Genomic DNA, 13513 nt, shown 5'->3' on the forward strand with positions numbered 1-13513 from the left:
AAAAAAAACACATTAAACGTATTTTTTTTAAATTGATTACAAATGAAAATGTACAAAAGTTGGAATGTTTACATTTTCTTTGTGATTTACAAATTTTGTGTGTGTGAAATTCCTCAAAAACAAGGGTAAATACACAATGCTACATTGCAGTCTGGGCAGTGAAATGTGGTATCCTTCCTCTCTTTTCACGGGTGGTTGTGTTGTAGCATACAAAACACCGTTTTTGAGCTTTCCTTGCTTGACCTTCAGAAGTAGGGAGGGGGTGGGCAAAATGGCGCGCTGTCAGGCGGAGCGAATGTTTGTCTCCACTCTTATTTGCCGATTATTCTGCCTCAAAAATTACACTACCAACTATGGTTTGGTTTCAAATTAGTTTTAAATGGATATATGGTTCTAAATGGATGCAAATAAAACAAAAACAAAAGAAAAAAAATCAATTTCATAACAAACAATAAATGACGTTCTGGAACGTCACTACTCCTTTTGGCTTGTTTTTCATTTGACGTTCTGGAACGTCATTACTATTTTGAAGCAGTTTCCCGTACTACTCAAAGGGTTAAAAAAATCATTCCTTCTATTCATCATTTAATTACAAAATCAGCACTTTTAAATTCAATTTCAAATGTTAGAAATAATAAAATTGTCAGTACAGATTAAACAAGTAATAAAATATACCACTTTGATTTGGTAGGGTAGTGGTTATAAAATTACAATTTTTTTAAGGAATAGTGTAAAATTTCCAGAGAGCTGGCCAAAAAATTATGAAGAAACGATTCCTCTCTATCTTGCTTTTCCACCATTATATTATATTTCCTTCTTATTAATCAGAAAATATCTTAAGTGGTTACTCAGACGGAGTAGTTAGAGGTGTCATACAGCTGGGTACCATGGCTGGCAAGAACAGACCATAGTAGATAGCAGCAGCAGCACAGGGCGGGTGACTCATGTGTTTTTTATAAGGTAGATGTACACCCTTCTTCAAAATTAGTGTGAGAAGCTTTGTGCTCATCTCACAGATTACATACTTTTCCACTCCTCTCACATCTTCACCTCATGTACACATGTTATGTAAAAGTTGTTTATTTCAAAACAGCCAGTCCGAGCATAGATAGTCCTATTCTTACAGCTCAACTGGCAAGGAGTTTTGGCTTGCTAACAACACTCATCTAAGAAATGATGAAATTACATAAGATTTGACGTGGCTGTTTGTGGAGGAGAAAATTTAAATTTAAATGGCAATATTCAATTTTAATCAAGAGAAAACCATCAAAAGCAGTTGATGTTATTCTAAACTTATACATGGTAATGCTCGATGAAACTGAGGAGAATAATCAAAGAATGTTAAGTACCTCACATTCATCTCCACTCTATTCTGTTTTGGTGCAGCTGTCAGTCTCAAGATTACAACCTCATTCTCAACTTTGTAGGTTTAAAAATTAATTCTGAAATTTTATAAATAAAAAGTCTTCATTTAAAGATGAAATTAGGTTCAGTACCCTTACTTTACTTAGCCTCAGAAAGGTTGTAAAACAAAACACATACTAGTCAAAATATTCAGTTAGTAACTTGTTGCCATGGTGATATTGCAGAAAAATGTGCATGGATGTCCTGAGTTAGTGAGTTGGGAGGTCCAGTAAAAGTTGTGCGACTGGTGCCTCATGCCATCACAGGACTATCAAATAGGATGAGAGTGTTCCGACTGGCTTTATTGTGACAAGCAACGATTCTTTTATGCAGAGTACAGAAGTCTGCAGTATGAGAGGTGAACGTGAACCTACCATGCTGACCCAAAGTTTGGGAGTAAAGTTGTTAAATAACTTGAAACTTATTAAGTACTAAATTAAGTATTTTCTTAGTGTCAAACTACATTTTTTGTTGAAAACAGGTAAAAAAATTAATCTATGAAGTGAAAAGAATTTTATTTGTAGAAAAGAATCCAAAATGTACATTAGATAAAAGTATAAAAGTAATTAGTATGGAGGCCGACTAGGAGGGGGATAGTAAGAGGTGGGGTGGGTGGCAGTGGCAGGGTAAGGGTAGGGTGGGGGGCGAGTGGTGGTGAAGGCAGGAGGAAAGGCTGAGCTAGGTGGCTGTGTGTAACCAGAATATCCGTATACCTCCCCACTTGACACCTTGTTGTCTGATACAACTCCTCCTGTCACAGTTGGAATCTTCTCTCCGTTATTTGCACTCTTCAGTTCTGATTTGATCACTTTGTTTGGTGTAACTGTAAACAAATAATAATGTTTCATGTACAGATACCATTCTAAATAATTACTGTCTAAATTACAAAATTGGCTATGATTGTAAAATCTTTATTTAAGGTATATAAATAAAGAGGGGTTACTTTATTTAAACATATAACTGTCAATGATCTCTCAATTTAACAGGTTGGCTAAGTGGTCAATCCATGATATTACCGCTGAAAGTATACAGGGTGATTCAAAACTAAACGGCAATCTCTCGAGAGCTTATTCTATAGCTAAAAACAAGTAAAAAAGTTCATATAACCATATGCCCGGAAACGCTTCGTTAGCGAGTTACGCCTAGCGAAAGATTTCACCCGGATTTCAGAACCCTTGGTGAAGTCAGGCCGTATAAAAATGGTAAAGGTAGTTACAAAGATACAAATACGATTGTTTTTTATGTTTTTATATCTGACAAATTTATTAAAATTCGTCCCAGAGCTGTAAATGCAATACTTTCAGAGATATCTTACGTAAAACACAAGAATTGGTGCAAAGAAATAACACATTTTTGTGTTTAACGTAAGATTACTTCCATAAATGTTAAATAAAGGTCATTTTTTTCTTAAACAGATTTGTAGAACATTTAATTCTGAAAAGATTCATGTGAATTACTTAGGAAAAAAATTAATAATAGGTATTGAAATTTAACTTTATTTAAAAATAAAACAGACGCACAAAAATGCATATTCTTATCTGTATAAAATATTAACTAATGTTTAGGTTGTGAGTAACAGCTGATCATTTATTCAACACTTTTTATCGTCATATTTTCTTTGCAAAGGTTGGCAATATCAGCTGATCAACAATTAAGTTCATGAAGTAATATTTGAATAACCTTTATGGAGGTTTTTGTATTGTGGCGTGTGAAGATTGTATTTTGTGAGATCCTGTGATTATTTGGAAATATTTTATACAAGTGTATAAAATATTTTATTAAATATTTATTTTTAAAATATTTTATTAAATATTTTTATAAAAGTGTATGTAATTATCTTAGTAAATAATGGCAGATAATGTAAATGGTATGTATTCGTTTGAAGAGTATACGGACATGATACTGATTTACGGCAAAGTTAACAAGAATGGTTTAGCTGCAGTTCAGGAATATCGTGATACTTTTCCACATCGAAGAACACCTGATCGCAAAACATTTGAAGCTGTGGAGAGACGACTTAGAGAAACTGGTAGCTTTAAACCGAAGCGAATAGATACTGGTCGTCAACGTAGCGCAAGGAACTATAATAATGAACAAGCAATAATAAATGCTGTAGAATTATCACCAACCACAAGCACCAGACGATTATCACGTCAGTTAAATATTTGCCAGTCAAGCGTATGGCGGACACTTCATGAAGCACAGTTGTACCCATTCCATATAACACGTGTTCAAGACTTATTACCGCAAGATCTTAATAAACGGAAGATGTTCTGCCGCTGGTTAAGAAGAAATTGTTTACGACATCAGTATTTTCTTCGGCGTATTCTCGTTACTGATGAATCCTGTTTTACTAGAAATGGAATTGTAAATTTTCGTAATACCCATACTTGGGCGTACGACAACCCACATGAAACTGCGAAGAGGCATTTTCAACATACATTTTCAGTCAATGTATGGCTTGGTGTTCTGGGTGATAATTTGATTGGTCCATTTTTCCTCCCTAATCGACTTAATGGAGTAGCGTACTTAAATTTTTTAAGAACAAACCTGCCTACCCTCTTGGAAGATATTCCTGTTCAAAACAGAATAAATGCATGGTTTATGCACGACGGAGCACCTCCACATTTTTCTAATGATGTGAAAAACTATTTAAATGATACATACGGTAGACAATGGATTGGTCGAAATGGACCAGTAAAATGGCCACCACGTTCTCTTGACCTCACGCCAGCAGACTTTTTCTTATGGGGTTGGATGAAGTCAATTGTTTATTCAAAACGGATTAACACCATAGAGGAGTTACGTAATCGCATTACAGAGGCGGCAGAAACTATCAAGAATGCTCCAAACGTTATGAAACGTGCTAGAAAAGAGTGGATTCGTCGTGCGAAAAACGTGCATTGCTAACAACGGAGGACACTTTGAGCAACTATTATAGGTGATTATTACAGTTTTATAAAGGTAAATACATTTTATGTTAATGTTCAGTCTAGAATAAATGATCAGCTGTTACTCACAACCTAAACATTAGTTAATATTTTATGCAGATAAGAATATGCATTTTTGTGCGTCTGTTTTATTTTTAAATAAAGCTAAATTTCAATACCTATTATTAATTTTTTTCCTAAGTAATTCACATGAATCTTTTCAGAATTAAATGTTCTACAAATCTGTTTAAGAAAAAAATGACCTTTATTTAACATTTATGGAAGTAATCTTACGTTAAACACAAAAATGTGTTATTTCTTTGCACCAATTCTTGTGTTTTTACGTAAGATATCTCTGAAAGTATTGCATTTACAGCTCTGGGACGAATTTTAATAAATTTGTCAGATATAAAAACATAAAAAACAATCGTATTTGTATCTTTGTAACTACCTTTACCATTTTTATACGGCCTGACTTCACCAAGGGTTCTGAAATCTGGGCAAAATCTTTCGCTAGGTGTAACTCGCTAACGAAGCGTTTCCGGGCATATGGTTATATGAACTTTTTTACTTGTTTTTAGCTATAGAATAAGCTCCCGAGAGATTGCCGTTTAGTTTTGAATCACCCTGTATAAAACTACAAATCCTTACAACTTCATCTCAGCCAAAACACTGATGATTGAAAATCAGTCTGCTTGCTGAAATACATAACAAGAATGTAAATAGTATGCAATGTGAACATCAGTACTGAATACACAATCACTGCTGAATGTGGGGTAACTCTGTGCACAGTAAGTAAACCTGGCAGTAGGACAGAACCGTAGAAAACTTGGTCTTTAAAGGGTTACAACATAAACTTTTGGTTGGTTTGGTTTTACACAATCACTTCCCGTAGATTCAGATTATCTTGAATGTAAAGTTCTTTGGGTTTCCACATCTTTACTCACTAGAATTCTACAAGATAGCCATGCGAATGTTCCTTGGTGGAATAAGACGTACATCAAAGCTGTGTTGGTAAGATAGTCAACCATCCACCACATGTGTGGAAGTTAAATGAAGTTAGTGTTGTGGAAGTTCTAAGAAGAATGTGAAACCCAGTTTTTAGCAGACAGAGAATTGATTTTTCCATCATAACAATTCACATGCACACAGCCATCACTATTAACCAGTTTTTGACAAAAGATTGCATGGTACCACAGCCTTGACACCTTATTCACATGAACTGGCTACTTATGAATTTTTTTCTTAGACTTATCCCTTGGACCTCAGATTTGACAACATTGATTAATTTAATAAAAAATGGAAGAGAATAGTTTGGCCACTATTGAAAAAGTATTAAACTGTATTGAATAATGGAATCACCACCTAGACTAATATATTAAGTGTGATGGAGAGTATTTCTACGGGGATAAGATAGTTTTGAAAAATTAAATATATAATAAAAGTTGACTTATTAAACGTTGATTTCCTTTAGGCACTCCTTTATATATACCTTATAATGCACCTTATATACCTTACTGGCCAGAATTACTAAATGTTGGAACAAAATTATCAGGTATTAACAAACAATAAAATTAAGATCGCCACCAGGCTAATAGGATATTTTCTATCTGTTTTCTACACCATTCATAGGGATCTACTTCAGCCCCGACAACAGCATCACTGATCACTTACCTGATGGAAAACTATCGTCTCTTGTTTTGTTTCCAACAGAATTTGGCTCCAGGTGTCGCTGAATAGCTGGAACACACGAAGAAATCAAAATGATTGCAAAGGGATTTGTTACACTATTTATCTTTTCTCCATTATCCACATCAGTACAACCCAAACACGATACAAATTGTAAAGCATGCTAGATTATAATTCTTTTGAAATTAATATTTTAAGGGTAATTTTTATGGTTAACTAAATAATTTAAAATATTTAGTTAAATTGTTTTAATAAGAATCAATAAGAAAAATAACAAAAAATAATATAGTTGAATATTTTATTACATATGTATATGAGTCTAAAATACACTTTGTGAGTATTTTTTACATCATTATAAGAAAAATATACCTGTAAATATATGAACTGAAATGCTTGGTTTTCCATCTATCTTTCCGTAAGTTATTATTTTATATAAAACTTCATATCAATAAAATTGTTTTTAAGAAACAAGCCTGAAACTGTGCAAATATATTTCATAAATGAATATGTAGGTTTACAGAGAAATGTTATAAAATTGTTCTGTACACAATTTATTTAACTATCCAAAATGAAAGTCACACAAGATTGTAAGGATTTCAGAAAAATAACAACTTTTAACCCTTACAACTGTTATGACGGACCTCATCAGACATTGAAATTTTGCAGTTCCATTCAGATATCAGACAACATCACGATGACGTCAGTTTTGCGGCAGGTCTTCAATTGGTCCCGTGATTGTACAGCAATACTAAGAGCTGAACAAAAACAATTGTCATATCTACTCTTGTTTTTTGTTTTTATTAGTCAATGTGTTAACCTCATTTGGAGTTCTTCCCAACTGAATAATATGTCATTAGCAGGGACTATTCTTTTCATTTCTTTCTATTTCCGAGGTTATTGCCGAGTTAGTGTGAATACTTATTTATCACACTAACTCTGAGGCCTAAGCCCAACCTCAAATAATGGTGGTGGTGGATATCGATTTGACAACTGTTGGACTGTTTATGATGGATCTTATTTTCCACATTTTCTTTATACTTGAGTTGGTGGATAGGGAGTAGGAACTTAATCAAAATAAACTTGTAAGTTTTTCAGACTTTTTTCATTTATTTTTAACTGTTAAAAAACTAAATGAAATTGTTGCTGAAACTAACTGTTATGCAGAAGAGAAAAAAAACAGAGACCACTTGTCCTAGATATATCTAGTCCACTTGGAAAAATGTTTCCCTAGAGGAAATAAAGATTAGTGTTACCCTTAACATTGCACTAAATCCAAAGCCATCTCTACAAGATTATTTTTTTGTCTGAATGGGTATTTCACCAACCATTTTTTGTAAATGCATTTTCCAGAGACTTTTTGAGATTTTTGAGAGATATCATACCATAGTCAAATACATAATTTTTAATGTGTGTCTTTTTTTATCTTGAAACAATACATAGGTATTAAGAATTTTAAAGCATTAAATATAAGTTTATGTATACATATAACTAATTATTTGCAAGAAAGCTATTACTCACCATAAATATACCAAAACAAAATATGAGCTAAGAGGGCAGCTTTCTTTGCAATTTTGCACAAGCTTTTCTAAACAGTGTCGTACTTCTCGGCTCATATAGCAAAATTCTATAAATGCATTCACAGCCTAAACCCTTCTCAGGTTTCTCTTCTACAATAGTCATGTACAATAGTTATATTTTCTAAATAATTTTAAAAGAATAAAAAACATGTACTTCTAATTTAAGAAGTCGGGTGATTTTATACCCCAATACCACATGATAGCAAATGGAACTGCAAAGCTCAAAAATCCCTTCAGTTGTTAACGGTAAACTCATATATATGCTATCTTACCTGCTGGTGGGATAGGAGAGGAGTGTTGAGGTGTCACAACGAAGGGTGTCGGAGGCAGCTGTTCCTTCTTAAGGGGAGGATTGCGGACCAGGGGAGGAGACTCTGGTGCCTGGGCGTTCTGCGGTTGAGAGTACAGATCCAGCACCTGGTGACAAATATCTGAAACACAGTATATATATTAGGGATAATCAAGTTACTAGTTTTTATAAAATCACAAAGAATTTATAAAATTTCTTACATGATTGACATTTCATTTACAAATGGTTTGATCAGGCCAAAATTTTTATCTTGAAACATGAATCAAACTTAATTTGATAGAATCCCAACAAACTGAAATTGGTTATAATATAAATGTGGAAAAATAGATGTTTCCTTTCTAGGCCTCAAACTAGAGATGAACGACAATATTCAATGTAACAGAATTTTATATGTTTGTAGCTGAAGAGAGTCAAACACTACCTCTGTGGCTTGTGCACAAATCTTGACTAATTAATACTTTTATGCAACAATTGCCTGCCAGCTTGTACAAGTAAAAGAGTTCTTATGTCAGAAACCTCACGAAAGAGTCTTCTAAACTAAAAGTTCATTATCTGTATTTATAGATTATAATTTTCCAGCAAAATACATTAAGCTGAATATTTTACCAGAGATTAATTATATGTATTTATAATTTACATATAATTATATGTCAGACCTGCGCGCGCAGTACGGACGTCCCCTGATGGGGCCGTCTTGCTGCTCTACACACAAAGTCTCAGTGTGATTCAGCCATTCGTTGTAGACCGTTGAATCTCTGCCGCATTTTAGGTTATGACCAACGCTTTATTGTGATTGGTTTCGTTCACGTTTACCTGTTACGGTTCTTTTTCAATAGGAGACCGTTGTAATCTTTGAGTGTTTAGTGTGTTGTTTTTGTGTATATCAACTGTGTAATTCTTTCTCTACATTATTTGTGTTTTTTTTTTATAAAAATTGATCTTACAGTGCCAGGTACCTCTGGTCAGACTAACTTTCACACCAGCAATGAACCTATGACCGTGACGGTTCTGTGGATTTCATACAAAGAGTTGTTGATGACTCTTCCTCAGACAATTCATCTGCTTGTTCTGAAAGTGATGACGAGGCTACTGTTATTGAGGTTCCAAAAACTTGGAGTATTACAACAGGTATGAGGCCTATTGAATTCGCCAGAACCGAATCTTTGTTAGTATCAGTCCCGGGGGTTGGTTCCCCAATAGATTTTTTCACACTCCTACTTGATGATGTTTTCCTAGAAAATATTTGCAAATTTACAAATGCTTATGCATTCAATTGTGTATACAGTAAACCAACCTTGACACCGAAATCAAGAATCAATGCGTGGAAAGACATCACTGTACCCGAGCTGAAGACATTTTTAGGCATTTTATTGCACACAGGCACAATAAAAATTAATCGAATCCAAGACTATTGGAAAACAGATTATTTATTCAATTTCAAGTTTTAGTAATTTTATGTCGGGGGACAGGTTCTTGTCCATTATGCGTTATTTGCATTTTTTCAAAACAAACGACAATGTTCTTGACTCCGGTACTGCAAACTCCATAGAAAAAATTCAGTTTGTTGTAGGTTACTTCAACGACAAAATGAGAAGTGTTTACTACCTTTAAAAAGAGTTATCTCTCGATGAGGCTATGGTACTGTGGAGAGGAAGATTACACTTCCATCAGTACATCAAGGGCAAAAGGCACAAGTTTGGTGTCAAATTGTACACTTTGACAGAGCATCAGGGATTTATTCTTAGATTCCTCATGTACACGGGCAAATCAGATACTACCGTAGATGGTGAAGGGCATACGGAGAAGGTTGTCCTACACCTTTTGAAGGATTATTTGGGGCAAGACCATTCAGTGTATATGGACAATTTTTATGACAGCCCTTGCTTCGAACTTATTAGCTGAAAAAACATATTGCACGGGGACATTACGTGTTGGGCGAGAATTTACACCCCAGGAAGTAACCAATCAATGCCTGAAGCAGGGTGAGACAATTGCACGCTATGCAAATATTGTAATGATTGGGAAATGGAAAGACGAAAGGTCAGTCTTATACATCTTGACTAACACGAAAACGAAATGGTGGATTTTGTGGACAAAAGAGGTCGTACTAAGCCTAAACTTCTCCCAATAGTAAAATACAATGCTCATATGCGTGGTGTTGATCAGATGATGGCATACTACCCATTTGAAAGAAAAACCATCAGGTGGTATAAAAAAATCTTTGTACATACAATACAAATGATTTTGATGAATGCACATCAACTGCATAACATGTACAACCAAAAAATGATGCTATATGATTTTCGATTGGAAATGATCAAAGGACTTTTACAGCCTCCCTTAAATGTTGTTGAAACTCCAGGTCAAAAAAGAATGAGAAAAGAGGCTCACAAGTTACACAAAATTCAAGGCCAAGAGGCAAACGTCAGCCTTACCAAGAGAAAGAAGTACAGGCAGTGCACGAAAAATGGCAAATCAAATGTGAAAACTGCTTTCCATTGTGTAACATGCCCTGAAAAGCCTGGCCTGTGCATGGGTCAGTGCTTTGAAGCTTATCATGACTCTCTGCAGTAAAAGACTGGATAGGTGGAGGTGGTGTATATAACTAATAATTATTTATAACTAATAAGAATAGTGATAAGGCTATAATATGCGGGAGGTCGAAATTGGGGCCGAGCTAGTAACGTCAATGGTCAAAGAAAGACAAACGGAAATATCATTTGGACAATCATCCTGGACTTTCAATGAAACAAGTAAGTGATATCAGCAGCAGAGCGCTCGTAACAACAACTTTCGACAGTACGGGACCAGCACAATATGCAGCCGGCCCCAGTAGAGGCCGAAACTTGTGACGTCACAGTTCCAGGAAACTCGGCCGGAAACGTCATTTAGACCTTCAATCCTGCCTTTCCACCGTACAAGGTAAGTTTTTTCTACATAAACATTTTTCAGCATCCGGTAACCCTAATTATGCTTTTTGCCGCAGCAAATGTGCAGATAAATTAACAACAGTTAGGTTTATTTTCGTTGAAATAACATTTCAATGCAGATAATGATTGTTACAAAAATTTTTATTAAAAGACTAAAATCATAAAGGTAACACTCTGAAAAACTAAAAACATTATACAACCAATGTTTACTTCAGATGTTAGTAAGTGGCAGAACAATTTATCTGTTTGTTTTTTTTTTTTTTTTTTTACATTATAATAAAACTAATGTACATTAAATTATTTGCTTGAAAAATGCACATTTCAGAAAACAATGCAGAATGTGGTGGACACTTAATATCAAGAAATATTTCACTTGCATAAACAATAGCAATTAACACTCCTTTTTGTAACGCATTACCTTCCAAAAGATCCATAGTTATATCCTCCACGAACATGTCCCACCAACGCAGATGTTTACTATGACGGCCGATCCAGTCCACTACCTCGAACTTGCTGAGCTTTCCTGCCAAGTACATGAGAGCTACTGCTATCACTTCTGGTTCCCACTGCAGACACAGTGTTGTACACAAGCTGTCAACAACACATTCAGGATTAGAGTAAGAATGCGTTAATGTTATAGCCTCCTCGAACAGTGTGATTGCTTGACAACAAATGGGTCCAAATGTGGACTTACAGAACCATATACAATAAAGTATATTTGTATTTATACAGAGCGGTGAGCAGTGGGAAGGTACACCACACTATTTGCAAACTGAAATGAAATAATAATATATTAAAACTACTTTACAGTATAGTATGTTGTTGAACATTATGCTGGTATTAAAACCTGATAAAACTCTATGCCTATATTTTACTTTAATGAATTAACACTTGCACTACTTTATATATTCTATACTTTAAGCATAACATCCATCTGACTGATCAAATCCAAATCTACAACAAAACTTGACATACATTTTCCATTGAATATTCAAAAATTGTTCCAAATTTCACTTGTTAATCTTATTAGGACCAATAAATTATTTACAAAATACTTTTCTTTATCAGTGATGATGCAGTTTAAATGCATATGACCTTTCTATTACCTTTCTGTGTTTGATGGCTGCACGTAGTTAAACGTTAAACTCTGAACTGAGTACTAATTGCATTGTTGTTCTGTACAGTATGACAGAACTTGTAAAACAGTGATATTGTAAAAATCTTGGTGATTCCAAATTTTAAACCATTTAAAAAATTCAACAGGCTTTCTCGGAATATGCTTTGAATGAAAAAGATAAAAGTGTGGTGCATTTCAGTAAACAATATATCTCATTTGGAAGACCAGCAATGAGTGAAATGATCAAGTTATCAATTAGGTTTATAGTTTTGGTACGTAGTATCAATGTTTTACCGTAAGTGAACTAGTTACAGAGGTAAGGTACAATAGTGGCCATTCACAGACTTACTGTGAGGTTTGTTTGAACCAACTTGTCAACAGAACAAACAAAGTTTAAGATTAGAATATGTTGGAATGCGTACTGAAAATTTTCTAAAAACAGTCAACTGACATTCAGCCACAAATGTATGAAAGAGTAATTAACAACTTTGCCAAAAGCTCAAAAACTTACCAGTAAGGTACGCTACAGAAGGAAACTTATTAAACTTTATCGGATTACTATAGTGTTTTATGAGGAAACAGTAATCGAATGTTCTTGAAGATTTAGAGCTTAATTTGTTAACGTTGCATGAGAAAATATACTTTTAGTTTTAAATTTAAATACAGCATTGTTATTTGGTATACATCTATATGTACTATACATAATTTTCAAACAGAAGAAATCATTAAGAATACCTGTCATTGACAAATGTCCATGCCATCTGCACCATTTTATGTAGCTTTTGCTTATCTCCTGAAACAAAAAAAGGGTAAAAAGGTAAACTAAATTAAATTTTTGATATTTCAATTGAGTGCATTTTGCTTTAAACCCAATTCTCATTTTAACAATTATAAACTGTTTCCCAATTCTTTAACATTCAAAGAGGCAGGTCAAAATTCCTCTAGTAACAGCCCAACTTTTAGTAAAATTTTTTAAATAATATATTTACTATAAACCAATATGTTCAATACATGTACAATTTTTTCAATGTACGATTTAATATTTTAAGAATATTATCACAACGTAAGTCAATTCTATTTACATAAAATATTTCCAGGAAATATTAAATTTTCTACAAACAAATGGAGAGAATGTTTCTGATAAAGAATTAATTCTTTTAATAAAAATAAACTTTTAAGGCATTAAATGTTAATGCCTTGACTTTGACATTTTCCATTAACAATTAATGGACATGACTTTGAAAATGATTTTGATTCTCAGAGTCAAACATCCCTAAGGACAAACCCTATATTTTATCACAATTTTTCATGAACAGCCCAAATTTTTACTGAATATTTGTCCCAACTTACATGAAATTGGAACTTGTAAGTCCTGTTTGCGGAGCTCACACTCCATAGAGGGATTTTCTGGTACACAGGAATTAATAAATTCTTATAAATATATTTAGAGCACTTGTAAAGTAGTGAACTCCTCCTTATTACAATCATTCTTGGCTAAATATAACTGTACTTTGATACTGGAGTAATTTCTTTACTTTTTTCTTAGAGCCTTTTAT

General features: G+C 33.9%; 1 protein-coding gene across 1 annotated transcript in view; it reads right to left on the minus strand.

Annotated features, from left to right (window-relative positions):
* Positions 1 to 1902: 1902 nt before the first annotated feature.
* The window catches only part of LOC124373849 (cyclin-K-like), a 28551-nt gene continuing 16940 nt past the window's right edge, over positions 1903 to 13513 (minus strand). The window contains exons 5-9 of the mRNA XM_046832172.1: positions 12693 to 12750; positions 11259 to 11431; positions 7873 to 8031; positions 6009 to 6074; positions 1903 to 2227 (exon numbers count right to left, since the gene is read on the minus strand). Of these exons, the coding sequence (XP_046688128.1) occupies positions 1971 to 2227; positions 6009 to 6074; positions 7873 to 8031; positions 11259 to 11431; positions 12693 to 12750 (713 nt within the window). The 3' untranslated portion in view covers positions 1903 to 1970. The remainder of the gene's footprint in view (positions 2228 to 6008; positions 6075 to 7872; positions 8032 to 11258; positions 11432 to 12692; positions 12751 to 13513) is intronic.

This window comes from Homalodisca vitripennis, unplaced genomic scaffold (genome assembly GCF_021130785.1).
Source record: "Homalodisca vitripennis isolate AUS2020 unplaced genomic scaffold, UT_GWSS_2.1 ScUCBcl_6532;HRSCAF=13783, whole genome shotgun sequence".
Taxonomy (NCBI): Eukaryota; Metazoa; Arthropoda; class Insecta; order Hemiptera; family Cicadellidae; genus Homalodisca; species Homalodisca vitripennis.